General features: G+C 39.1%; 3 protein-coding genes across 3 annotated transcripts; 1 reads left to right on the top strand and 2 right to left on the bottom strand.

Moving 5' to 3' along the window:
- The first annotated feature begins 813 nt into the window (after window positions 1-813).
- LOC135597910 (beta-carotene isomerase D27, chloroplastic-like) lies at window positions 814-4,176 on the top strand. The gene is made up of 6 exons (XM_065091417.1): window positions 814-1,046; window positions 1,871-2,010; window positions 2,392-2,484; window positions 2,693-2,754; window positions 2,907-3,013; window positions 4,061-4,176. Exons 1-6 carry the CDS (start codon window positions 863-865, stop codon window positions 4,174-4,176), a joined length of 702 nt encoding a protein of 233 aa, XP_064947489.1. The 5' UTR covers window positions 814-862.
- A 1,136-nt stretch (window positions 4,177-5,312) lies between these two features.
- Window positions 5,313-8,144, bottom strand: LOC135598009 (protein LONGIFOLIA 2-like). The gene is made up of 4 exons (XM_065091536.1): window positions 7,884-8,144; window positions 6,497-7,801; window positions 6,199-6,403; window positions 5,313-6,012 (listed from the first exon to the last, which is right to left on the bottom strand). Exons 1-4 carry the CDS (start codon window positions 8,034-8,036, stop codon window positions 5,414-5,416), a joined length of 2,262 nt encoding a protein of 753 aa, XP_064947608.1. The 5' UTR covers window positions 8,037-8,144; the 3' UTR covers window positions 5,313-5,413.
- A 13,019-nt stretch (window positions 8,145-21,163) lies between these two features.
- LOC103986226 (putative disease resistance protein RGA3) lies at window positions 21,164-24,331 on the bottom strand. The gene has a single exon (XM_065091415.1). It carries the CDS (start codon window positions 24,329-24,331, stop codon window positions 21,164-21,166), a length of 3,168 nt encoding a protein of 1,055 aa, XP_064947487.1.
- Between the last annotated feature and the right edge of the window lie 1,035 nt (window positions 24,332-25,366).

The following is a 25,366-nucleotide window of genomic DNA, read 5'->3' as shown; positions in this document are numbered from 1 at the left end:
CGAAATATCAATATAACTTTTTAAAGTATAAAGATCAAAATACTAAAAATAACTAATTAATTAGCTGACGATACTTTGGATAATTATGTTTGTTTAGAGTTTAAGGCTCCTCAAGAATTTTGTGATATACTGCAAAGTTAAACTACTTGAAATCTTTGAAACATTAACTCCTCAATTATAGACATCTTATTTTAATTTAATTAGCTAACACCTTCGAGCCCAGGCGGGATTCTGCTTTGATTTACTTTAATTAACTCCTCAATTACAGCAAATGATATTACATTTGCTGTTAATGGTAGAATTTTTTTAATCTTATTTTATTACATTTTATTTCTCCAGTAGCGAATCTTCTTCAGCTAAATCCTTGCCGGCCTTTCTTGTATGGATTGGAACAGACATCTTGTCTTCTTTGATCTCTGTCGATACCTCCTAAGATACCTTTGGCTACCTCAAGAACAATGTGTCCATATTTTGATCAGACCTTGAATTTTTGTTTCAGAAATAAATGACTAAGCTTATATATATTTCCAAATAGTTAATAGCAAAAGACATGCATGCTTGATACTGTCATTTATACCTCTCACACCTTAAAGGATCTTTAAGAGAATCCAATGAGCTTCGCACCTTAAGAATGTCCCTTTCTTTTCTCTACGCAACAAAAGATCTATTATTCTTCTCACATCCCTCCCGAAGATGCTCTTTAAACCTTTTTTGTTTCTTTGTTTCTTCTCTCAATCTTCTTCCTTGAAATATCAGTATATAAACTCACAAAGACGCACACTTCCGCACACACATAATGAGAGCTACTATTCTTCATCATGGGGGGCTACGAAGTCTTCCAGGGAGCAGAAGACCACAAGGGATGGAGTTGGGCCAACAGAGGCCGCCGAGTAGAAATCTCCGGCGTTCGGTGGTTGTGATGAGGGTGACCACCGACGAGAGGGTGGTGGCGGCGGCGGCACCGAGGGACAAGACTGTGTACAAGGACAACTGGTTCGAGCGTCTCGCCATCCACCACCTTTCAAGCGCCATTGAAGCCACCACAGGTTATTCATGTGCTTTCTACCCTTTTAAGTATATCGTTCTGAAGAACACAAGCGTGTTTCATTCAAAGATATGCATTTCGTTCTTCTTTCTATTCTTCTTCTTTTGGTAACCTCTTCTTTGTGTGTCACCAAATCCAAGTCTTTATCATAGAGTCAACACACAATCAAAAGAAACTTAGCAATGGAGTTACAGGTTACAATGGTGCTTATTTTGGTCTCGAGCCTATTTTTGCGCTAAAACCTGCCTTTAGCAAGAAAAGAGACATATTTGGTCTGCTTGCTGTTTTTCTCATATTATAAAGTTAAAACATATCTATGGAGAGAATACTTATTCTCTGACTTGTTAGTCAATTTTGCTCGAGCATAGGATTGGCTTTTCTTGAAGGGAGGACTGTCCCTATGAATTAAACTTGCCATGAGATAGGATGTTTGTCTATGTCTTTACATCTCCTTCTGTTTTGGAAAAAGAAAACAGGAGAGTTCTCATCACTAAAAATAGAATTTATAGAGGAAGAAAAAAATAAAATATCATGTGTCACTCTTTTTCTTTCACATGCTAAAATTTTCTAGTGGTTTTAACACCATATATTATTCAATTTGTTGATAAGTGGATTCTTTTAGGCTCTTGTAAAAGCTTGTTATGGTGTCACAGACATCTTAAGATGTTTTTTTTTTTTTTGAGAAAATGCAAATGCTTATATTGGTGGAGATTTTATTACGGTTGAGTTAAAACAGAGAAAGAAGAGATGAGTGATGATGCTGATTTCTTCTACAGAATTACTTTCTGTGCAGAATAACCTGAAAGCAGCTGATTTGATTCTCAGGCATGACAAACAAGAAGGAAGGATATGAGAGCTTAGTTGCGGCAGCAATCATGATTTCTAAGAAATTTGATACCAAAGCACAGCAGGGCTTGGTGATCAGATCTCTCCAGGAGGCCTTTCCATCAGCCATTCTAACAATGGCAAGTTGACTTCCAATTGCCATATTAATCAATCCCAAATATGGAGAACCAAAGTGTGCCTGAATGTGTTTTAAGCATATCATCCTTAGCCAACATCCACACAATTTGGTTTAGATTATGATTATCATTCATCAATGATCCATGTCTTTCACATACTCTGCAGTCGTATGATCACAAGTAAATTCTCAATTCTGCAAAAGTCTGTACTGCAGTAAAAGTTTAGAGTTTCAGCTACAACATGCCGACAAGAAACATTGGATAAAGAAGAAATCTAATGTTCCCTACAAGTTTATTGTTTGCGACACAGCATACATAGATGATGTTTTTTGTTTGTCCTCGGAAGCACTAGATTGCTAATGCAATTTGACACTGAAATTCCAGATAAAGATTTTACTTCCACCTTCAACATTTTCAAGAGAGTACTTTGCAGCTTTCACTACCATGTTCTTCCCTTGGCTGATTGGCCGCTGCGAGGTACAAACCCTAATCCTCTATAATTTATGCCAATAGTCTATGCATGAAGATTTCATCTCTAGCATTTGGAAGGAAATCATATAAATTACAACCGAGTATGAAAATACCCCCGGACTGCTTTTAGTAGCTTGTTTTAATAGCTGACTGCTGTTAGACTGGAAGTTCTTGGATGATAAATCTAAAATGATACTGAAACTTGTCATGGTAGGTCAGGAAATCTGAAATCAAGGGGAAATCAGAGAAAAATGTGGTTTACATCCCCAAATGCAGGTATACTCTAATCCCTTTTCATATCATAGACAAATATTAATCCTTTGGTTTTTTAGGGACAATAATCGAGCATTTGTCAATTTTGGTCAAGACACAAATCAAGATTTTGTTATTCTGAATCTTTTCAAGAAGAAAAATTTTCTGCCATGTAGGTTTCTTGAGAGCACCAACTGTGTTGGGATGTGCACAAACTTATGCAAGATTCCAAGTCAGAAGTTCATCCAGGATTCACTTGGCATGCCTATCTATATGGTTCCAAGTATGCTCCTTAAAAATGATCACTCTCAAAGAATTGTTCCTCCTATATATGCCTATCATATTGCAATTCTAATTTACCAGATAATATTTTGTAGTATCCTATAACTTGTTGACATGATTGCTCAAAGATATGTAAAAATTAGATATTATCTCCTTGAGAATTTGTAGGACATTTGAACCATATGAAATACCTCTGGTTGATATTTCCATATTCCAGGATATCCGAACTCATCGGTCTATAAACTCAACAACTATACTTCTGGATTGAAATTGGCACCAAAACTTGTTATATTTTTTTGATGGAAGGTTCCTTGTATATTTGGATAAGCATCATGTCAATTGGAAATTACAAAAGGAGGTTTTTCCAGAACAAATGAAATATTAAACTGCTAATACAACAATGAAAGAATGGAGAATTAAATTCATCTCCATCTGACAATGAAATATGTAAAAATTCTCCACAGAAAGTGATTTCAAAATATCACAACACTAATCTTTTCATAGATTAGGGGAGTGTAAAGCACTTCTTATCGTCTTCTTTATTAGATTTTTCTAGGAGATTAGTTCCCCTGTCTGCGGTCCTTTATGCAATGAGTAAAGATGGATTACATCAGCCATTGTTGTGCTCCACATTCTTCCATTCATCAAGGTGTTTGAGAAGAAATGTCTCTTTGTTTCATCACTTCCCCTCAACTGGACACTAGTATCAACCACTGGAATAGAAAGTCAAGTTTTGTGCTCCAATACTTGTGCAAGTACTTTGAAAATTATCACAAAGTTTGTTAATGCAAATACCACCATATTGATTTGGACAACTGCAAGAAGCAACTAAGATTTACAGTCTAAAAATCTAGTTTATTCCTGAAGGAAATCTTTGTTCGAATTCAATAAATAAAATGGTTGGAAGAACAGACAAGATATTGGAGGTTAAAGAATCACCCATTGTATGGAGAAGACATAGTTTGTATTCTTGTATTATTATCTACTGAACTTCTGCAAAAACAGATATGACCTATGTCAAATGGTTATGATGCATGCTGACTTCCAGATTTTGAAGACATGAGCTGTGAGATGATCTTTGGTCAGCAACCACCTCTTGATGATCCTGCACTAAAGCAACCATGCTACCACAAATCCTGTAATGACATCAACCCAAGCATGTAGATATGGCAAAGCAGCTGCTTTCTTATTCTTTCTTATTTTTGCAGGTATAGCAAAGCAGAGACATAGTATGAAGTGCTCCAGTTGATGAAAAGGTAAAGAGAATAAACTTGCAGATGAAAGGAAGGTCAAAGCCTTGAGGGAACAGATTGCATTGCACCAAATATAAACTTAATTTCATGAAGTTTTCTTAAAATGAAAAGATTTAAACTGTACTACATACATTTTACTGTCAATGTTAACCACAGTTACTAAAAAAAATGTAGAACAGTGACATATTTCCTGGTCTGGATGCTTGGATGTAAAGATCTTCAGGACACTCTTATCTTATCTTGAAATCTCTAATGCCTTTCTACTTGCCCTAACTACATTTAAATGATATGACAAGTATCTTGATGCAATTTATATGGAACCATCAGACTGGGATTTCAAGATCAGTATGAAGGACTCTGAAAGAGCTAAACAATTCATATTGACAACAGTACCAGATCTCTTGAAAGAGGAACACTAGTGATGCACAATGGAATCAATGGCATAGGTGTAGTTGGAAGCCACTAAGCATGTGGTAGGGATCTAAAATGACTGACATGCTCCATTAAGAATTTCTTGGATTCAACACTTGAATCATTAGGATGAAGCAGAAGTTAACACCTACTGTGCTGACTCACTCACTCACTGCTACACTTGGAACTGACTGCTCCAACCAATGAAAAAGAACAGAAGCAAATCCACCTAGCAGTTTCTGTCATCCTGAAGGCAATGATAAATTCTGATCAGTGGTGATGTCAAATGGCAATGATAATTTAATGCCATTAATTGCAATTAATTGACAGTTAAGGCAGCTTGTTATGTAATGTATTGGAAAAGAGTCATGCTAATAAGTCTGAAGCCTTTCATGGAACTATTGACAAAGCACCACAAAACCTTTTGTTCAGGTATGCTAAGAGACATGATTTATTTATATTCTTCATACTACCTATGCTCTACATATGAAATTTGAAATAAATGGGATGAGACACAAAATCTTACACAATGGATATGATTGGTTTTTTTTTTTATTGGGATGATATTTTCATGTTGGAGATATGCAAGCAAGTACAAAATGCATAGATGTATTTTGACCTTCTTAATGACCCATAATAAACCTCAAAATAATCCACCACCACTCGAGGATCCTTTTCAAGTAGAAAACGTGTACACACCGTTGGAACTCGTTACATGACAACCGTTGGTCGTCTTGTTAGAAGAGGAGCTTGCGGCGGGAAAGAAGGGGGCGGGACTCGTTGGCGGCGTCGGCCAGGCCGAGGATGGTCTCGACGACGAGATCCTTAAATATCAGCCGCTCGATCAGGAGAACAGCGTCGGAGATCTCGACAGCGGGCAGGCTCCACCCTTCGGTGTGCCTGGCGGCCATGTCCTTCCGCACGGCCCCGCACGCGGCGCCGTCCTGGCCATCGGCCGCCACCTGTTCCCGGATGCGCCGCACCTCCGTCCACACCTGCCGCACCACCTCCTCCCCGCCGTCCGCCTGCGGGGGTCCGGCGCAGGAGAAGGCCTCCCAGGGGCACACGCCGCGGCTTCGTTCCAGGATCTCGGCCACGGTGTCGAAGAGGAGCCGGCGGTGAAGGCTGCCGGCACGGGACGCGCCGCGGTGACGGCAGCAGCGCCTCTCGAGGATCGTGTACACGGCGTCGGAGGCGTCCCCGTTGCGGTCGGACACGCGGAGCACGTCGCACACGTAGGCGTAGTCGTGATCCACCTCACCGGGCCCATCGGTCCGGTCCCCATGATTCCTCCACGCTGCCGAGGACCACTGCTCCCGCTCGTCCGCCGTTTGATCTGCAGAACATATCGCATCATCTCCTTAATCGTCTTCATTTATGACAGATGTGTTCTATTGGATCCTAACGCATCAACACTTTTGATCCAAAAAAATATTTTTATGAGGTATTATATATATATATATATATATATATATATATATATATATATATATATATATATATATATATATTGTTTTCTTACCTTTGAAATCGATGGAGCGCTTGGCGAGGGGCGAGGGCGACACGTCCTCGCCGAGGTAAGGCAACGAGTCGAGCACGGATACGGGGCTCGGCTGCTGGTCGACGGCGGCGACCTGATCCGCTCGCGCAAACGCCGTGATGCTGTGTAACAGCTTATCGCATCGCTCCAACAAACTTCGGCCTGATCTGTTGTCCGCCTTCGATCTCTGCATTGTATCACCCACCCTCCATTTAACTAAAAGTTCCATAAATTGTAATCAAGAAAAATATGTACTGCGAGTAACAAGTCGTTGGCGTACCTCGAAGCCTGATGGAGAGGAGGCGCTTATGCCGCTCTCGGAGATGGTGGTGGAGGTATTGTCCTTCGCCAGTGGGTGAACCGGCTCCTTGTGAGACGCAGTCACCCTCGGCGTTCGGCTCCTCGGTGATCCGGTGGCCAGAAGTTCCGGCCCTGTCCTCTTCGGGGTGGACGTTGGTGAACAAACGGTCGAGATCCACCGCTGGGGCTGCAGGTTCTTCTTGACCGCTGCGTTTAATGGCCTTCGATGCACCGTCCGCTCGTTTGCTATAATAATACTCCGATTTACCATCGCCGGTTTGCGCCAGACTGGCGAAGCGCTATGGCAACCGGCGCTGGATTTGGACGGCGGCGGCTCGCTCGACGGAAACCGCGGGGGCTTGGAGGCCGTGTTCATCATGACGACCGGGGCGCCGGTCTGGAAGTCGTAGATGAGATTAATGCGGCCGTTGGTGCGATGTGCCGACGGCTTGGAGTGGAGGAGCCCCTTCAGCTGGAGCGCCTCGAGGATTTGCTTCAGAGTCTCCAAGTTCTTCGTCGGCTCGTCGATCCCTCGCATTCTCAGCCGCTTCTCGATCTCGCCATAGAGCATTCCCGACCGCTTCGGCTCCGGGAATAAGTCCTCCGCGTCGAAGAAGCTCCTTCGCTGGAGCGGTGTGAGGGGAATAGGTCTCGGCGCCGACACAAGCTTCTTCGCGTCACTGATCCTGAACTGATCCAGATTAACTGTTTTAAAGAACACCTCGGCAGACATCGGGACGGCTTCGAGAGGCTGTGGGGATGGCTCCCGGAACGAGCACGCGTCCACAAAACTGTAGTACGGTGCATCTCTGGGAACCCCGGATTCGGAAGCCGATCGCCGGAGCTCACCCCGTTCAGGCTTCGCTTCAGCTACGCTGCCGGTGCTTGGCAGGGTTTCAACCCCAATTAGCCGCGCGACGACACTCGGGGAACGCCGATGCTCTGCCACCTCGGAGGAGTCAGATTGGTTCGCAGAGGCCACCCGGACCGCAGTCCGGATCTCCAGCGGGCCCAGGCCGAGCTTTCCCTTCCCGTCGACCACTGCGCGGCTATCGAGAGAGAGCCTTGGAGTGTCCCGGAGCTTCCAGGAGCTCATCACCCCGTCCTTCACCTCAAAGACGGGGAGTGGCAGAGGATGCGACAAACGCGCTGGTGTATCCACCAGGAAGCGGCTCTCGAGCGACGAAGGGCAAGGCTCCGGCGACGACAGGGGCGGATGGCTCTTCTTGAAGAACGACGGCGACGAAGCATCCGATGTCTCCGACGGCGCCGTTGATTCAGCAAGCTGAGATTTGCCATCCAATTATCAGAAAAAACAGGTTAAAAACACGCACAAAAATAACATCACTTTCTTCTCAGATTTTTACCGGAGTAGTATGGAGGTGGCGGGTGGCGAAGTGGCGCTTCCCGGTGGTAATATGGTGGCAGTCGAACAGCTGGAGGAACCCGTCCATGCACCCCATCTGCCGCTCGATGCGGCGCTCCTCGACAGCTGCGTGGCCGACAACGCCGGGCATCATCTCCCTTCACTCTCTCCGTCGACGCTCCGCCCGCTCCTCTCAGGTCAGATATCAGGCCCTTCCCGCGTCCTACCTCCAACTCCTCCCTCCTCTTAACTCGCCTGCTCGCTCTTCTCACTTGCGCACGCGATGCCTGTGCACAGCATTCATCGCGGCTCCCGCCAATGACCCTTTAAAAGCAGGGGTGGGATATCAAATGACTTTGTTACCCCTACTGATTCCCTAAATGCCGGACGCGTCGCCGTTCTTGTTTTGCTTTTTGTTCTGTTTGGGGCGCAGCATAGGATTTTGTGCCGGCAGTGTAAAGGCGCCAGAGAGAGTGGGGAGAGGGGCGCCCGGAATTCCCTTTCCAGCTGCGGCGACTTTGACCACATGGGGAGGAGACGGGACTAGGGACGACCGTCGCGATGGGCGAAGAAAAGACCTAGATTGCGCCTACGTCTGGTGACCAAAAACCAGCCTCACTCCCTCTTAACCCATGACCAAAATCAACATCATGTTTCTTCGTGTTTCTATCATTCTACTTGCAACGTAATTCAGTACAGTTAAAAAAAAAAATTCTGCTGAGGACTACATTAAATTCAAGTGGCTTGTTTGTCCAGCTTGTTGGAGATTTTGGTTTTGCATTTTTCAGCCCAAACTCCCATGGAGCTGTAAGCCACCCCAATTTCCCTTCATGTTCCAACACCTACACAATCAAACCAAAAGGTTTAGGAACCATAAAACACCAATCTACTTCTTTTTTATATCTAATTTTTGTTCATACAGACATTCCTCTTCTGTTCCCTCTCCTCACTTGGTAATCTGTCTTGTCACTTCCTCTTTAAAAGTCCCAGATGCATGGAAGGTTTCAGAAAGCATGCCTGGCTTTTTGCTTGACAGCTTTTCATTGATCCCTGCTTCATGCAGACCCTAGAATAATGGTGAGTCTTGGGGACATTAGAATAACTCTTGAGGGCAGATACACCCACCTCAACTCCCATGAAATTTCATCCCACTCAATTTCTTTCTCCCTTTCTGCCTTCATTCTTTGTATCTCTCTTCCCCTCCTTTCACTGCACTCTCACATTTCATTGTACCACAGAGATAAATATTATTTTCACTTCTGCGAGAGAAGTGGGCTTATTTGTTTGTTTCTCACTTATATTTGCACAAGGAGCTCTTTCCATAGTCTATGATAGGTCTTTTGGCATTGTATGTGATATAGACATCTAGATTTGTGCATCAGTCATGATGAACATGAAACTCTGGTTCTTATTGGTGTGAGGGCTTGTAGTTGGGCTACACAAACCTAGGAAATATCTCTCCTACCAAAGTCGGATGGATTTGTTTTGTACAATTTGTATACTGCAGAATCAGAGACCATTGGACCAGAGCTAGGACTTGAATTTTGTTCTGCTTCTAGATTTAATAATATGAAGTGACAAGGAAGAGTTGTCTTTCTGTTGTAACTAATGAGTATACTTGCTTGCATTGTTGATGAATGGTTAATATCAATTGTATGACTATTGCAATTTGGATTAAAAAACACAAACCTATGATTATGCAAAACACAAATCTATGACTATTTTGTAATATTAATTGTATAACTAGCATGGTTTGATCAGTTTTGTTGATGGAATTCTTTCTCTGATCAATTAATTCATTCAGTTAATAAATATCCATGCATGAATGCTTACTTTGTATGATATTAGTTGCAGATTCAACACCTGCAGGCTCAACAAAGCATTTTCTGTGTCACATCTGAACTAGTCCAAACTTGCCGGTCCCTGGTGTTGGCACAACCTGGAGCATCATCCTCGGCACCCTAGCTAGAGAATCCATCCATCATTTCAAGAGATGACCATGTGTTGGAGAGATGCACACTGTGACATTGTTGGTTTACAATGAGGGAATCTTTTGAGAGCAGCATAGAAGGAAACAACAGCATATGACTGGAATTGGAGTAAGGCCAAGTCATGTACCCGTTACCCTGCAGTCTCTTCCCTGATGACAGTGATCACAGGGCTTTTTGTATTGGGAAGATCAACGAGTCAAAGGATTTGTCAAATATGAAGAGCAAAAGGTCCCATGATTGCGTCATCCAATTGAATGGATGGGTGGTGATCTTCTCACTCTCCCCACAGATGCTATGGAAAGTGTTACATTTTATTGGGAGGAAGCAAGAAGATGATAATAATAGAAGCCTATGAAGCCGACTATAAGCACACGCTCAAGTCTTGGCAGTAATGGCATAATCTAAATCTGTGGCTTATACAAATACACACTTGATTGTTGTTTGTGAACTAATCTGGCTTTCTACAATGCTGCAGTGTTGATCCCAAGTTGTAGTTAAAAAAAAAAAGAGAGTAAGTTCTTAGGTAAGACATGAACTCTGCAACAAATGAAGGCAGGATTCATGTTCTGGTAAGCATATCAGATCCACATTATGATTTCATGTCCTTCTGTGCCATGTTCAGTAGATTCATGGGATATGCACACTGGTATAGATACTTTGAAAGGCAAGTAACAGAGCTAACTAAATATCAGTTATTAACTAACTGGATGTCCCATATGCATAGCTTTTTGTCTATTCTTGCAGGACATTAGCAATGGATATTGTCCACTGGGACCCAGTGTCTTGGATTCCGTCAAATGGGGAGTCATGATATGCATGGGGAATGGATTCTCCCATTCATCCAATTGGAAACTAACAGATGAATTAATCACTCTCTGCCTGACTGGGGGGGCAATGATTCAGAGCAGGATTGAGGTCATCAGGTCAATCAGTCAAACAGCCAGAACTGGTTTCTGTTTGATGGCAGCATTAATGACAAACTAGCAGCCACTGCTCACAAGACTCTGCCACAAGATCAGCTGTTCTATCCAGTACCTACTGGCATTGACTGGTTTAGACAAGGTTTGTGCTGATTGGATTGATTCTGCATCAAGAGCATGAGCTAGGTTCATATATGAGTCGACAATCTTCCAATGTCACAAAACTAAACTGGACCAACTTTTGATCTGATATCAGAAAGCCTCTGCATACTTTTGTCAGCCTGTTGACCGTTCAGTAAGATTTACTAGCATCCCACTATGCAGTCAATCAGGACTTGGATTGTTCTGTTCATGAAACTAATTCGATTTTACAGACATTAGGACATTTGCCAGACTCCAACATGGGCACTGAAGGATGGTGAAGGACCTTTCAAGTTCCCTGAATTGGATCCTAGATAGGGATGATGATCCCAAGAATCTGAAACTCTTGAGGTAATATTTGACAAGGCATTGTCGATTGGCATCACATTCCCAATAATTCATTGATACTGTTTGCTCTGGATTTGCTGACATTGGAGCTGAGCATTGATAGCGCAGGCAGCACTTAAAGGGCTTCAGTGGCTTTTCCAGACGGATTCAGATTGTTGTGCCAGTCATTTACGCAGGACAATTTGCGGCCTTCAAGGTGAAACACAAATGAACAAGCATTGATGAAGAGTGCAGAGCGAGGCTGCATGTGTTGCAGTGATGTGTACCTTCAAAAGTCTCATGATTTCGAGGTTAGCTTGAGCACGATGGCCGCAGAAGTCTCCTACTCCCAGGAGAGGTAACATCTCGAGTTCTTTTGGTAATTAGCACCTCACCAGCTGAGCACCAACAATTCCCTCCTGCTAAAATTCTAATAATTAAATCAAATTTGCAGGTAATGTGCCAAGTATGTATAGCTTCTACAGTGTTGTGGGAGATATGCACAAGAACCACAACAACAGTCAACATGATCAATGACAATTCTAGTTCTTCAACGTGCACCTTAACCATTCTAATTATTGTGGAGATTCTTTTTTCGGTGAAACCTAACACTTGCTCCTCAGATTCCCCAGTGGTAAGATGGCCTCTTCATCTCTGGCTAATGAAGATGGATCTTCCTCCCATAATCCAATATCAGCTTTCCCACCAAATCCCTTAACCTTGCAAGACTCCGACTCGAAAGGCAAGTAGGTGGTAGCATATTTACGCCTTTGTATTGATAATTGTTGGGATCCGTAGCAGAGTTCAGAAGATTGGATGAACGGAGATTGATTTATGATCTTCCACTAATTTTCAGACGTTGCAGATGCGGCAACTCACCCAGCGGTGGAAGCTGCAAGCACGATGCAAGATTTTTCAGAGTCATGCACGTCAAGCAACGAAAACAAGTTGCCAAAGACGATGACTGCATCCAGCTTGGATTTTTTCGGCCGAAAAACCCAACGATTATAAGATCATCCAATCCTGGTGGAGGCTTTACATTTGCCAAAGACATGTCTGTCGTTCGACAGCGGATGTGCAGGAGAGACGTAATCTGTGAGAAGTCCCACTAGAGGAGTACCTTTCCAGCCTATCTAGTCTGAGGTGTCTGAGCCGATCAAGTCCCTTCAACTCCTCCAAATCACAAACACTCATCATCTGATTACCAACGTTGCTTCGCTCACCGATCACGAACCCTGAGAGAAAATTCAGCTGTTTCAGTTTCATAATCAATCCCTGCCGGTAAATGTTCTATCGGTGCCATAAAAAGATCGAGACACCTCAAATTGCAAAAGCGGAGGTCTTACCAAGGATTCATTTAGGACGGTTGTAGAGCCTTTGAAGAGCATCGAAGTCCTCGAGCAGTTTTGCCTTGATACAACTTCCAGGTATCATTGCCACATTCCCTTCCTCTGTTATCGATAGACGACGCACGAAGCTTTTGCAGGGTAGGGAATTTTATTTCACGAGCATCTCCATAGGTACAATCATCTCCTTCCAATAACTGAGCAAGCGATCACATGCATCCTACTAATTTTCATACTTTCAAGCCCCGGATTCGGCTGTAGAATGCTCCTTCTTACAAACTCTTTGGTGGTCTCTTCAAGCAAGTTGTTACCATCATTTTCTACAAATCTCTTTGCCACCCAGAACCTAACAGGATCCTCTTCACAAAACCCATGATCCTCGGGGAAAAGAGCAAAGGAAAGAAAGTAATGTCTGAGATGAGATGATATATTCTTGTAACTTAAATACAGGGCTCCTTTAAGTTCTTCAGAAAGCGTGCTCATAGTCCAGCTTTTCTCCTTTGTGATCACAACACCTCCCACGGTTTTGATCGCCGCATGACGCGCTCCTGCACAGCAGTTCCCAACCTTCGCCCTCACGTAGTAATTTGGCGTTTTGGTCTCTGGCAGCCGCTGCGCTGTCTAGTGGAGTGCGAAGTAAGTTTCTTCATGCATTCGCCCGCCATGCATCATCGAGCACCAAAAACACGCTCTTTCCTTCGACAGCCATACATCGTCGGTTCTAGTTCTGCTCTTTCCGTCGCTTGCCCATGATCTATCTATCTCTGCTCCTATTATCATCTGTTCTAACAAATCAATCTCGGAATACTTTTGTGAAGGAATATGGAAGCCAACACTTGCTACGACGAATATATACAATAATAACAGGATTACCGACATGTATCAGATTCGATTGTGAGTATGTGTTTCACAAAAGTATTCCGAGATCGATTTGTTAGATCAAATGAGCAGAGGAGCAGAGATGGATCACGGGCGAGCAACAGAGAGAGCGGAACTCGAACCGATGCTTTGTGGTTTTGGTGGTGGATGATGGTGTGGCGGCGGATGTATGGGTGGGTAAGCATACTTGGGACTCCACTCCACTAAGCAGAGCAGCTGCTGTCATAAGAATTTTGAGTGTGACCAGACACCAAAACATTGCAAGTCAGACGGTAGCAGTAACAGATCCATAGCGTCAAATTACTGCGTGAGGGCGAAGGTTGGCAACTGTTAGACAGGAGTGCATCACTACAGCCACAGGAGAGCAGGAAAAGGTGCTCCACGATCATGTTGGACAATGAGCAAGGAAGTTCTCATCTCACAGTGCTTTCTTCTTTGCTGATTTCCCTGAGGACTATGCGTTTGGTGAAGAGGATGCTGTTAGGTTGTGGATAGCAGAGGGATTCGTAGAAAATGAAGGTAACAAATTGCTCGGAGAGACAGCCAAGGATTGCTACACAGAGTCTACAAGGAGGAGCATTCTACAGCCAAATCCAGGGCTTGCAAGTATAAAAATTAGTAAGATGCATGATCTGCTGCGATCGCTTGCTCAATTTTTGGCAGAAGATTAATGCACCTACGGAGATGCTCGTGAAATAAAATTTCCTACCAAGCAAAAGCTTCGTCGTCTATCGATAACGGAGGAAGGGAATGTGGCAATAATACCTGAAGTTGTTTTGAGGCAAAATTGCCTGATGACCTGATGCTATTCAAAATTGTTCGACTTGATCTGGCGGATCAACTTCGCTCGGGCCAAACTCAAGCTTGACTCTTGAAATTAGATTCAATCTTTCGAGAAATACTTTAAAATATTATAGAATAATAATTAAACGTAATCAAATTTCTAGATAAGCATTTCATTAAAAATTTTAGAATTAAAAAAGGCTTCTAAATAATTAAATTTAAAAATCTATTTTTAATGAATTAAACAATCAAATAAATTCATGATCCCAAATTTAAAACTAACTAAATCATAGAAATTTACACATAATTTCTTGAAGCGGAGATGTGTCTAATTAAATAAATTAAAATTATTATTTCATTACAAAATAATTTTTTTAATAATTAAATCAATCTTGAAATTCTATGATAATTATTTACTAATCATAAATCAAAAAATATCATTATGCATTATAAAAATTATAATGATTCTAATTTTAAATATTTTAAAATATAAATTAAAATTTACAAGAAAAAGATATATAGGATCCTACCTCTCTTTAGAGATTATCACCTCGAAGGATTCTCTTCTTAGAGATATTCTTCTTTCCTCAATTCTCTCGTTGCCGTAAATAGGGGAGGATGAGAAGATGAGCCCATCCCTAAAAATAAGAATAATTAAATTATTTTTTTATTTTTTATTTTTTATTTTTTTTACACATAAAAATAGAATTCAAAATAAAGTCACATAACTAATTATAAATAAATCAATTAATATTTTTTAATAATCATTGTCATTTATTTATATGTATTTATTTATACATATATATATCCAAAAAATAGTATGATGATATATTTTAAGGAACTGTATTTGATGTATGGCTTGTTAGACTATTTCTATTGATGTCTTGGCTGTGATTGTTAATGTAAACTACTCAACATAAATGTGTAGTACTATAAGACAACAATCATAATAATATCATCAATTTAATCTAAAAAATAAAAATAAAAAATATTTCAAAATAATACTTTTAGATAAAACTTTAAATTTATGTAATTATAAAGAAATGAGACATTAATATCTTAATAGTCCTTAGTCAACTATATTAGAATAACCCAATTAACTTGAATCAAACACAATTCAATTAGGATCTATCAGAGCCAATCTCAAATCCTTATGATACCGATTTGAAATCACCCAAGATTTGTCTAATTTAGATTTGCTTGATTTCAATTAGATTATATAGGCTTGAACGGTCAAGTTGGTTTAGAATTACCTTGAACCAACTTGAACCAATTAAATCTATCTAATTTTGTTAACTAACAAGCTCAAACCAATGAAGTGAGAGAAAATTAAATTATCTCTCATAATATTAACCCAGAACAAACCAACTCATTCGAGTATTAGATGAGTCATGTGTGTCACACATGTTTTTCTCAAGCATTAGGTTAGATTATTATACAATGGGTTAGCTAGAGGGACGACAATGTGTTTAATGCTAGTTACATAATGCAACGGGCTTAGCTTCACGAATTGAGCTAAGCATCACTCACAAGTTTGGTTGAGCCTTACCATTAAACCAGGTCATACTTGACTTACAAGTTAAGATTCGCTTGACCATATGAGTTGAGTTATATCTAGTCACGTGGGTTAAGTCATGCTAGACCATGTGAGCTAGGTTATGCCTTATCACATTGGTTGGGTCATGCCTAACCATATGAGTTAAACCATATTTAACAACGCTGTATTATACATGACCACATATGCTAGGTTGTATTAGGTCACACGGCTGATTTGATCAATTAACTTAGCTTGGGTCAGACCCTAATTTGACACATCTTATTAAATTAAAATTTAATATTTTTAAAATATTATAAAAAAATATGTAATCTCAAATCTATTTTTCATAAATAACTAATTTAAATTCATAATTTTAAATTTAAAACTAATTAAATCATAAAAATTCACACGTAATTTCTTAAAGCATAAATATGTCTAATTAAATAAATTAAAACTAGTATTAAATTGACTAATTATTCTAACATCATAATTCAATGATCATCATTTATTAATAATAAGATTATAAAATTTAAATATTATTATGCATCAAATAAATTATAAAAAGTTTAATATCAAAGATTTTAAAAAATAAAAAAATAAATAAAGGATCATACCACTTCTCGAGGATCCGCTACTTTGGAGAATCATTTTCTCAATTCTCATACTACAAAGCTGGTGAGGAATGAGAGAAAGAGAACCCCCTTTATATAGAAGAAAATGAATTCTCCTTAAAAGGTAAGCAATAATTTATTTATTATTTATTTACTTTCACATATAAAGATATAATTATTATATATATTTATTATGGTTCATACACTAAAATAAAATTTAAAATATTTAATTTTCAAAATTATATCACTTGTTAGAAAATAAATTAATTAATAAAATTCTTAACTTATTCACATGATTAAGAAAATTAATTTTAAATATTTTCCTAACCATACTACATAAATAAGAAAATTAATAATTTAAATAAAGTAACACACTATTTATAATAATAATTTCTGTCAAGGTAGAAAAATCATTTATGATTATAGATAATTTGTAAATTATGTAATTATTTAATTGATAGACTAATTTTTTTAGTTTCCCACACTATTAAGGAAACTAATTTTAGTTATTTCCTTAATTATAATGCACAAAAAAGGAAATAAATAATTCAAATAAAGGAAATTATTAACTATGTCAATTTGATGTATGGTAAGGGGAGAAGTTTCCCTGTGATTACATTCATCCCCACCTAGAAAATTTGATAAGAAAATGATATGAATTCGAAATACTAAGTCAAAAATAAGTTAGAAAATATTTAGATGCAGATCTACCTCTAGTTAAGTTTTTTTTTCCCACTTTTTGTTACATAATGTCTAAATAACTTGAGCAAACTCATTCAATAAATTTGATTTTTGATAACACAAGTAAAATGGTAATTGACAAGCATATAAAAAATTAATTAATTTTTATAAAATATATATTCAATAAATTATTATAATTTTTAAATTTTAAAAATATATTGTTTGTTGACATAAGATAAAATTTGATGCTACAATTATACTAACTCAACAAACTAAAACAGTTGAAAAGAAGATAATCCATCAAACTATTCAATATACAATAATTTTAAAATAATTCATATATTACATGTGCCAAAATAATTAATATTATATTTAATCCTCATTAGATCTCATGGCATTAGACAAATAATATCATTGACAATAATAGCATATATATTTTTAGTGTCAAGAATGATAACTTTAATTATACAATGGATACATGTCAATTCTAATCCCGACTTCAAAAATAATATTTGACATCAAGAATATATATATATATATATATATATATATATATATATATAATAATAATAATAATAATAATCTCTTAAAATAATGCTTCAACAGGATTATTCTATAAACCAAAAATTTAAAATCTTAGAAATTAATTATGTCATCAAATAATCTAATCCTAGAATCTCATATTCATACAAGTCACTATTCGTTCAAATTGTAACACATGCGTTCAAATTGTAACACATGCGTTTAGTCTTGAAAGTAGGCTAAAAGATTGATGAGTATATTATTATTAACTTTAATTTAAACATAGGGTAAAATCATATTTTTATTACTTATACTAGCTTCAAGTAAAAAATATTTGTACTTAATTTATAAGAATATTTATACTTAAAACTCTTATTTTTCGATTAACATAATAGTTTTGATTTATTTAATTAGATATATTTGTGTTATGTGTGAATTTGTATGACTTAATTAGTTTTAAATTTAAAATTATAAATTTAAATTATTTAATTATGAATTTAAGTTATTTTTTATTTAAAAAATATTAAAATCTAATTTGATCATAGAAGTATAATTGGGGTCTAACTTGAATTGGGTTGATCTTTCAATTTGAGTTGACCTAACCATTATGAATAGGTACGACTCAGCCCATGTGACTAGGGATGACCCAACCCAAGTAGCCAGTCATGATTCAGCCCATGTGACCCTGTACGACCTAGCCCATGTGGCAAGGTACAACTCAACCTATGTGACTAGGCATGATTTAGCTCATATGGCCAGGTACAACTCAACCCATGTGGTTATGCATGACCTAGCTCATGTGGTCATCCATAACCCAACTCATATGGCAATATATGATATGACTCAACACATTGTAAAGCACGGTCCAACTAATTCTTCACTCATGCGACCAAGTACGATCCAATCCATACGGTCTGACATAACCCCAACTCATGTGTGAAGGCATGACCTAGGGTTTTATACCTGACAACATATATTAAGTTGTACTTGGCCATAGGCTAATTTAGTCAATCAATTTAGCTTAAGTCAAACTTTAATTTGACCCGTCTTATTAAATTAGATTTTTAATATTTTAAAATATTATAAAAATAATAATTAATTTAAAATCTATTTTTTCATGAATTAACTAATTTAGATTCATAATTCTAAATTTAAAACTAATTAAATAAAAAAAATTCACACATAATTTCTTAAAACATAAATAAGTCAAATTAAATAAATTAAAACTATTATTAAATTAACTTATTATTCTAACATCATAATTTATTAATTATAAAATTTTAAATTTTAAATATTATATTGCATCATATAAATTATAATAATTCTAATATCAAATATTTTTAAATAAAAATAAAAATTAGTAAGAAAAGAATAGAAGAACGTATCACTCCTTGAGGATCCTTTATTTGGAGAATCCTTTTTTTACTCCTCCCACTACAAGGCTAACGAGGAATGCGGAAGAGGGGGCTCCTTTATATAAAAGAATATACATTTTCTTAGGTAAATAATAATTTATTTTTATTATTTATTTAATTATTATTTTACTTTCATATAAAAAGATATAATTGTAATATTTATTTTTTATAGTTCATATTCTAAAATGAAATTTGAAATATTTATTTACCAAAATCACATCACTCATTAGAAAACAAATTAATTAATAATTTATTTAATTAATAAAATTCTTAACTTGTTCACATGAATAAGAAAATCAATTTTAAATATTTTCTTAACTATACTACACAAAAAAGAAAATTAATAGTATAAATAAAGCAACACATTATTTATGATAATAATTCATGTTAAGGGAGAAAATTCATTCTTGATTACATTTTAATTTTTAGATTATTTAATTGATTGACTATATTTTAACTTTCCCACACCATTAAGGTAACCAATTTTAATTATTTCCTTAATTATAATGCACAAAAAAATAAACAATTCAAATAAAGTAGAGCATTAACTATGTGAATTTGATGTACGGGGAGAAGTTATTACATTCATCCCTACCTAAAAAATTTGATAAGAAAATGATATGAATTCAACTTAGTTCATAGTTGAAATACCGAGTCAAAAGATAAGTTAGAAAATATTTAGATGCAGATCTACCTCTAGTTAAGTTTATTTTTTCCACTTTTTGTTGCATAATATCTAAATAACTTGGGCAAACTCAATTCAATAAATTTGATTTTTGATAACCCAAGTAAAATGGTAATTGACAGCATATAAAAAATTAATTAATTTTTATAAAATATATATTCAATAAATTATTATAATATTTAAAATTCAAAAATATATTGTTTGTTGACATAAGATAAAATTTGGTGCTACATGTATACTACTCAACAAACCAAAACAGTTGAAAAGAAGATAATCCATCAAATTATTCAATATACATATTTTTTAATAATTCTAAAATAATTCATATATTACATGTGTCAAAATAATTAACATTATATTTAATCCTCATTAGATCTCATGGCATTCGACAAATAATATCATTGACAATAATAGCATATATATTATTAATGTCAAGAATGATAACTTTAATTATACAATGTATACAGGTCAATTCTATTCCCGACTTCAAAAATAATATTCGACATCAAGAATAAAAAGGGCAAATACCTTATATATATATATATATATATATATATATATATATATATATATATATATATATCATAATCGCTTAAAATAATGCTTCAACAGGATTACTCTAGAAACCAAAAATCTAAAATCTTCAAAATTAATTAGGTCATCAAATAATCTAATCCTAGAATCTCATATTTATACGAGTCACTATTCGCTCAAATTGTAACACATGAGTTTAGTCTTGAAAGTAGGCTAAAAGATTGATGAGTATATTATTATTAACTTTAACTTTAACATTTTGAGTCAACAAGTTATGCTCAACGAAGCTAATGGATGACTCTGTGTTATGAAATTTGATGTGTAAAATAATAATATGTGTATCATATTCTTATTACTTATACTAACTTCAAGTAAAAAATATTTGTACTTAATTTATAAGAATATTTGTACTTAATATTCTTGAAAATGTTGTATATTTATCCTTACAAAAATTAAAAAAAAAATACTTACTCTTATAAATTTTATGTTAGCATACATGACTTAGTAACATAGATTCAGTGACATTCAAATCATGTATGTCCAAACATGATAGGACATACATGTACTGCAATGTATAATGTGTCCACAGCATAGAAGAACATAAAATTTATATGTTATTGTAAACGCAAATTAAACATAATCCCAAAGGAAAACTAGCAACTTTTTAATATATGTTTGCAGGAAACAAGATTAGGCACAAGTGACGCAAATGCCATAAGGTGTCATGGCCACGACACCAAATACCATTATTTCTTCACACCATCTTATCGTCATTTCTCTTCCCAAAACACAGCATATAAGTAGGAAAAGCAAAGCATGCGCTCGATGAATGATGGACTCCTCCAAGGCATTCTTGTTTTGCAGAAGAATACCATTCTTCAACGACAGGCCGCTCGCCGATTCACCATTTTATGACTCTGTGCTGAAGTTGGTGTTGTAGCTGACGGGCTCCTTGTTGTAGTGTACATATCGACTTCCTCGGTCACTGTCTGCGTATAAGCTGACGGCAGGTATCTGCTGGACGATGTGCCAGTCTTCGCCTCCTCTAATGCATCGTTCCAGCAGACGGACGTCGCATACAACCACCACAACTAAACTGCTGTTGGGGGGTTGCACCAGTCCCGACAACCACTCGGGGAGGCGCTCCATGGCAGCATCGCTCATTTGCAGGCGTTTCAGTACATCTACCTTCTCCACACACACGAGTGATGGGCAGCCAATTATCTCCAGCTTCCTGAGTGCCCCCAAGTTTGAGATCCTTTCCAGAGAAGGACAATCTTTGGTTTGTAGTAGTCCACTCGGGGATGGCAGGTTCTCCACGGCTTTCAGCTCGTTGGCTCCCTCAATAAACAAAGAGCTCAATTTGGTTGCATGATCCAGCAGGCCTTGTGGAAGAGATCTGAGCTTGGGGCAGTTACGAAGAATGAATGTCTCGAGATTAGGCAGCAATAGGCGTGGCCGCTCTGGTGCTGCCGTTATTTCTTCTTCCGCTTCTCCTCCTCCTCGGTGCAGAGACCATTCTTCCCAGCTTGGCATCTTTGCTATAATCAACGATTTAAGCTCAGGAAAAAAAGCAGTTGATGTTGCTGCGTCGTCCCCAAGAAATTCCGGCCCGATGCTGAGTACAGAGTTTGCACCGATAATTTTCAGATATTGCAGATGCGGCAACTCACCCAGTGGTGGAAGCTGCAAGCACGATGCAAAATTTTTCAGTGTCAGGCACGTCAAGCAAGGAAAACAAGTTACCAAAGACGATGACTGCATCCAGCTTGGATTTTTTCGGCCGAAAAACCCAACGATTATAAGATCATCCAATCCTGGTGGAGGCTTTAGATTGTCAAAGACATGTTGTATCTGATTAGTCTCCTCCTCGGAATATTGTAGTTTGGATGTGCAGGAGAGACGTAATCTCTGAAGAAGGGATTTATTCAGCAGCAGAGAAGTCCCATTAGAGGAGTACCTTTCCAGCCTATCTAGTCCGAGGTGTCTGAGCCGATCAAGAGACCTCAACTCCTCCAAATCACAAACACTCAGCATCTGATTACCAACGTTGCCTCGCTCACCGATCACAAACCCTGAGAGAAAATTCAGCTGTTTCAACTTCATAATCCCCGCCGGTAAATGTTCTAGTGGTGCCTTCAAAAGATCGAGACACCTCAAATTGCACAATCTGGTAATGCCCCGAGGCAGTGTGCACAGATGCTTGCAAGAGCGGAGGTCTAACACTTGCAGGTTGGTAAGTTGCCCGATGGATTCCGGTAGTCTGGACACGCTGGTAGAGCATAGATCTAAGTATCGCAGGTGAATTAAGTCCCCGATGGAATTTGGGATGCTTCCGGTTGCTGTTCCTCTAAGAGACAAGCAGCGGAGACACCGGAGTCTTACCAAGGATTCATTTAGGACGGTTGTCGGGCTTCTGAAGAGCATCAAGGTTCTCAGGCAGTTGTGCTTGGAAAAAACTTCAGGTATTATTGCCACATTCCCTTCCTCTGTTATCGATAGACGACGAAGCTTTTGCTTGGTAGGGAATTTTATTTCACGAGCATTTACGTTGCTACATTCATCTTCTGCCAAATATTGAGCAAGCGATCGCAGCAGATCATGCACCTTAGTAGTTTTTATATTTCCAAGCCCTGGATTTGGCTGTAGAATGCTCCTCCTTATAAACTCTATGTAGTACTCCTCGGCTGTCTCTTCCGGCAACCTGCTACCTTCTTTTTCTATGTATTCTTCTGCTACCCATAGTCTAACAAGATCCTCTCGATGAAACTCATGGTCCTCGGGGAAAAGTGCAAAGTAGAGAAAGCACTGTTTGAGATGAGACGGTAAATCCTCGTAACTTAAATACAGGGCTCCCTTGAGTTCTTTTGGAAGCTTGCTCATGGTCCAAGCACCATTGTCGAGCACCTTTTCCCACTCTCCCCGGCTTTTCTCCTTTGTCATTAGAACTCCTCCCATTGTCTTGATTGCCAGAGGAAGACCATGGCATTTCCGAACGATCCCAATTCCTATATCTCTCAGGTTTAGGATATCTTTCTTCCGTTGTAGCGATGCGCTCGTGCACAGCAGTTCCCAACCTTCGTCCTCACGCAGCAATTTGACATTATGTATATGTACGGCTCCCGTCTGGTTTGCGATCTTTCCGTCTCTGGTGGTAACCAAGATTCTTCTGATAGCCGTTGCACTGCTCAGTGGAGTACGAAGTAAGTTTACCCATACGTCCGCTCGCCAGATATCATCGAGCACCAAAAAGACGCTCTTTCCGTCAATAGCCCTTCTAAGCATCGGTTCTAGTTCTGCTCTCTCCGTTGCTTGCCCAGAATCTATCTCTGCTCCTCTTATCATCTGTTTTAACAGATCGATCTCGGAATATACTTTTGAAACGCACACCCATAATCTGATTTCATAATTGTCGATAATCCTAGAATCATTGAATATCTTCTGTGCGAGTGTTGTCTTCCCTATTCCTCCCATGCCCGTAATAGCAAAAAGGCGACACGATCGTTCATTTCCCTTGTTCAACAACCCAATGAGATTATCTGTAGCCTTATAAATGACACTTCCGGTAATGTCCGGCGGCACAAGCGGAGAAGTTTTACTGGTAATGGCACTTATTGAGGCTTGTCGATTGATAGAAGCTAGCTTACTAAAGCTCAAGTTATCATTAGAAAGATGCTGGAGTCGATCATTCAGGTCCCTAATCTTGATACCAATTTGATAACGAAAGGGAACACCAACAAAGCATGAGAGAAGAGGGAAGCAACGGCGTACCCGTTGACCCAACGACGCCGATGATGGTTCTTCCTCCGCGAGTATGCCACCCTTCGCTTTGCAGAGGTCGATAATGTCGTCAGCTTCGTACATGACATCTTTCAGCTTGCTCACCCAGCTACCGATCGCCGAGTCTTGGATCTTCTTCCTCTTCGCAACCTTCAACAGGCAAATAATTGTTTCCAGACTTTCCTTGAGTTTCTGCAACTCGTCATCCACCTCCAGCATCATCACAACCCTGTCTTGGATGAGATCGGCCAGCTTCTCGATGAAAATGTTCACAAAAGCATCTAAAACCATCGCCATTTCCCCTTAACTTAGTGGATGAGACGTATCTCTGTCGGACGACCTGGAAGCCAAACACTGTTGCTGTTTTCTTCCTTCGGAACGCCTTTTTCTTACGGGGGGGGGGGGGGGGGAATCATATATACGTTTCTCATCCGTAATAAACGACGAGTCAGCTTCCATAAAAAGAAAAAATCCATGTTTCTCACATTAGCCCAATTCAGTCTCGGAAGGATGAATGTGATTCTATATACGTCTTGATAACGTATATTTGGGACCCCAGTTACGTCACAACACACAACCTTGCCAAGTTAGCGTGAGGAGTACTTCCACGCACTAAGCCATAATCCATACCGAGGCACCCCTCGGTACGTCCCATCCCGAAAAGCTTGGGACGGCGCCGCATGATGTCGTTCCATGCATTCCGGGCGACGACGGCACGAAGGTACCCTCTCGCCACTCGAGGATCGGTCGCTACGCCAAATCCGTGTACAGTCGATCCTCGCGCAATAGTATAAAAGTTCTTGACCGGCATCTGGCCAGGGGACGAAAAAATGAGGAAGAGAAGGCTACGACTAACTTAATCGACGAGGGGCCACTGTCGGGAAACCCCTGACGAGGGCCTTCTGTGCTGGAGCTCGGCCACCCCTGTTGCGCGGCCGCCCTGACCGAGAGACATCTCTCTGAAAGATGGAGTCAGCGTCCCGACCTAGAGGCACCTTCCCTTATATGACATCATCGCCCCGATCGAGAGACACCTCCCTGGAAGACGGAGTCAGCGTCCCGACCTAGAGGCGCCTTCCCTTAAACGACGTCACCACCCCAACCGAGAGAAGCCTTCCCTCAGACGGCGTCAGCATCCCGACTTTCTGAGATAGCCGGCTTCAGAACTTCTTCCAACATATCGTAAACTCTCGACGTCGACCCATGGACCAAGTCGTGCTGACTCATCGGCCATGGCGCACAAGTCCTCCAACACGTCTACAAGCCAATTCTCTTTAGATGAATCATAAAGTGAAAAACCAGTATTGACCTTACTGTTAGGAACGAGTCGAC

Source organism: Musa acuminata, chromosome BXJ2-1 (genome assembly GCF_036884655.1).
Source record: "Musa acuminata AAA Group cultivar baxijiao chromosome BXJ2-1, Cavendish_Baxijiao_AAA, whole genome shotgun sequence".
In the NCBI taxonomy this organism is placed as follows: domain Eukaryota; kingdom Viridiplantae; phylum Streptophyta; class Magnoliopsida; order Zingiberales; family Musaceae; genus Musa; species Musa acuminata.
The sequence above is the reverse complement of the archived record's forward strand: the minus strand, read 5'-3'. Positions and strand labels throughout refer to the sequence as shown.

Bases quoted from the DNA above. Each gene is read 5' to 3' on its own strand.
- LOC135597910 (XM_065091417.1), top strand. From the start codon at position 863: ATGGAGTTGGGCCAACAGAGGCCGCCGAGTAGAAATCTCCGGCGTTCG. The intron at 1,047-1,870 runs GTTATTCATGTG...TTTGATTCTCAG, and splicing joins CGCCATTGAAGCCACCACAG to GCATGACAAACAAGAAGGAA. The intron at 2,011-2,391 runs GCAAGTTGACTT...CTGAAATTCCAG, and splicing joins CATCAGCCATTCTAACAATG to ATAAAGATTTTACTTCCACC.
- LOC103986226 (XM_065091415.1), bottom strand. From the start codon at position 24,331: ATGGCGATGGTTTTAGATGCTTTTGTGAACATTTTCATCGAGAAGCTG.
- LOC135598009 (XM_065091536.1), bottom strand. From the start codon at position 8,036: ATGATGCCCGGCGTTGTCGGCCACGCAGCTGTCGAGGAGCGCCGCATC. The intron at 7,802-7,883 runs GTAAAAATCTGA...GGCAAATCTCAG, and splicing joins GCCACCTCCATACTACTCCG to CTTGCTGAATCAACGGCGCC. The intron at 6,013-6,198 runs GTAAGAAAACAA...TATGTTCTGCAG, and splicing joins GCGCTCCATCGATTTCAAAG to ATCAAACGGCGGACGAGCGG.